The sequence below is a fragment of the Babylonia areolata genome, chromosome 9, assembly GCF_041734735.1.
Source record: "Babylonia areolata isolate BAREFJ2019XMU chromosome 9, ASM4173473v1, whole genome shotgun sequence".
In the NCBI taxonomy this organism is placed as follows: Eukaryota; Metazoa; Mollusca; class Gastropoda; order Neogastropoda; family Buccinidae; genus Babylonia; species Babylonia areolata.
In genome coordinates, this window is record NC_134884.1 from 34,846,409 (window position 1) to 34,848,908 (window position 2,500).

The 2,500-nt window shown below is 43.2% G+C and overlaps 1 protein-coding gene across 1 annotated transcript in view; it reads right to left on the bottom strand.

Annotated features, from left to right (window-relative positions):
- The window catches only part of LOC143285404 (CD109 antigen-like), an 89,522-nt gene that overhangs the window by 61,850 nt on the left and 25,172 nt on the right, over positions 1–2,500 (bottom strand). Inside the window, exon 13 of the mRNA XM_076592652.1 lies at positions 561–668. Coding sequence (XP_076448767.1) covers positions 561–668 — 108 coding nt within the window. The remainder of the gene's footprint in view (positions 1–560; positions 669–2,500) is intronic.

A 2,500-nucleotide genomic window follows, 5' to 3' on the forward strand; every position in this document is an offset into this window, starting at 1 on the left:
CAGACATGAAACACGTGATAATTATACAAACACGTTGTTTTCACACTTGAGCCAAACAGCAACAACAAAACAGCCCCCTCGCCCCCGCCCAAACAACAACAACAAAAAACAAACAAACAAGCAAACGAACCATTGAGACAGACAACTCACAGGAGCAAGGCCAACCCATCTGACGTTGAGAGTACCGTTCCCAAGCACCATAGATTGATAGATATAAGCATGTGCGCGCGGGCGCGCGTGCGTGTAAGTGCGCTTGCATGTGTTAAGAGAAAAATCATTTTTTCCCTTTGTTCACACAAATAAGCACGTGTTTTGTTTCCTAGACTAATCGATGAAAAAAATATATGTGCAAGGAGGAACGGTGACACACACACACACACACACACACACAAATATACACACATGAAACACGTGATAATTATACAAACACATTGTTTTCACACTTGAGCCAAACAACAACAACAAAACAACCCCCCCACCCCCGCCCAAACAACAACAATAACAACAACAACAAACAAACAAGCAAACAAGCAAACGAACCATTGAGACAGACAACTCACAGGAGCAAGGCCAACCCATCTGGCGTTGAGAGTGCCGTTCCCAAGCACCATGTACTTCCTGATGGTCTCGTTCGCTTCATACTTTCTGCCATCCACCACGAAGGACGCCTGTGCACAGAGGCAAAAGGTAAAGCCTTAACTCACTCAGTACGGCCAGTCCTCTCTTCTCCTCTACACAGACCCCTCGGATGTCCAGTGGGTGTCTGAATGACCCAACCATTAGCTTCCGTCGTCAGAATTGTGGTATTCTTTGTCAACATTCACCAGTAATCCACATCTTCAGCATAAGAGCCTTCCACTTGCAATGCTTTGATGATGGTAATTGGGGTGAAACGCTGTTAACGTCGTCTCTTTCACCGTTCGTATGGAGAGAGTTAAACCCTTCACTGCTGCTGGTAGGTTGGTAGGTAGGCCTGTCAGAGAACAGCTGTCACATCATTTTGATGAGACTGGGATTACAGGCCGGGATGCTAGTCACTATTCTTTTTGTTTGACTTCTTCCTTTGGGATTATAGCAGACTATGTTTTTAGCAAAATCAAGTACACTGTTGCAGATTGGAAAAGTAGGAATTTCATTTCAAAGTACGCCATTGCAAATTGTGAAGTAGGTATTAAGTTTCAAACTATTATCTTTTTTGTCAAGGTCTAGCATTCAAGGGGTTAAGATATACTTCCATACTGCAGAAATCCCTTCCCTGTAAACTAAGGGACAAAGGTTTGTTTCCTTGGGCAATACATTTTCCTTTCTTTTTTTTATCTTTTAGATCTTTCTTCTTTTTGTTTCTCTTCTATCTCATTCCTGAAACCATCAACCCTCCCCCCAAATAATCATACACACACGCAAGCGCATGCACATAATACAAACGCACATGCACAGACGCGCACTGCCTCTTTCTCTTTCTGTCCTTCTTTCTCTTCAAACACACGCACACATACACACAACACAGACACACAAACAAATACTAACTTCATCCTCAATGAAACAGCATACCTTTCATTATTTCCCTTTCCTGCCTGGAAAAAAAACCCATCTTCGATGCCAAAGTCAGCAGTCTGTCTGATTATTGCAATGCTGTTAGTATGACTTCATTCAGTTCCGCATCAAAATAGAAAACAAATGAGTATGACCGACATTGGTAATGCCTTGATAGCGTCCACACCACCTATTACGGTTCAATTTTAACTGATTGATTGATATGAATACTTATATAGTGCCTATCCTCGGTCGGAGACCAAGCTCTAAGCGCTTTACAAACACGGGGTCATTTGCACAACAGGCTGCCTTCCTGGGTACAGCCGACTGACGGCTACCACTGGGCGCTCATCATTCGTTTCCTGTGTCATTCAATTACATTTCAGGCACGCTCACATACACACTTAGACATGTAACACTTTACGTGTATGACCGTTTTGTTTATTTACCCCGCCATGAAGCAGCCATGTATGCAGTGTGTGTGTGTGTGTGTGTGTGTGTGTGTGTGTGTGCGTTGCGCGCGTGCGTGTGTGTGTGGTGCGTGCGTGTGTGTGTGTGTGTGTGTGTGTGTGTGTGTGTGTGTGTGTGTGTGTGCGTGCGTGCGTGTGTGTGTGTTTGTGTGTGTGTGTGTTTAGTTTGTTAGTCACATTATGGTGTGTGTATATGTAACATTGATGTAATGTTTTATGTAAGCAAAAGTGTTTGTTTTTTTAAGCACATAGAGCAGATTTCTGGATATTGTGCTATATAAGAATCCATTATCAATAATATTATGAAAGGAAACTCGATGTTTTGAGGGAATGCTGCTGCTTTGTTGGGAACTCGTAGCCTTGACTGAAGCCTTTGCAAAGATACACACACACACACACACACACACACACACACACACACACACACACACACACACACATCATAGCTTTGACAGGAAAGCACAGGTATGGTGCGAAAACATAGGTCTGATGGCAAA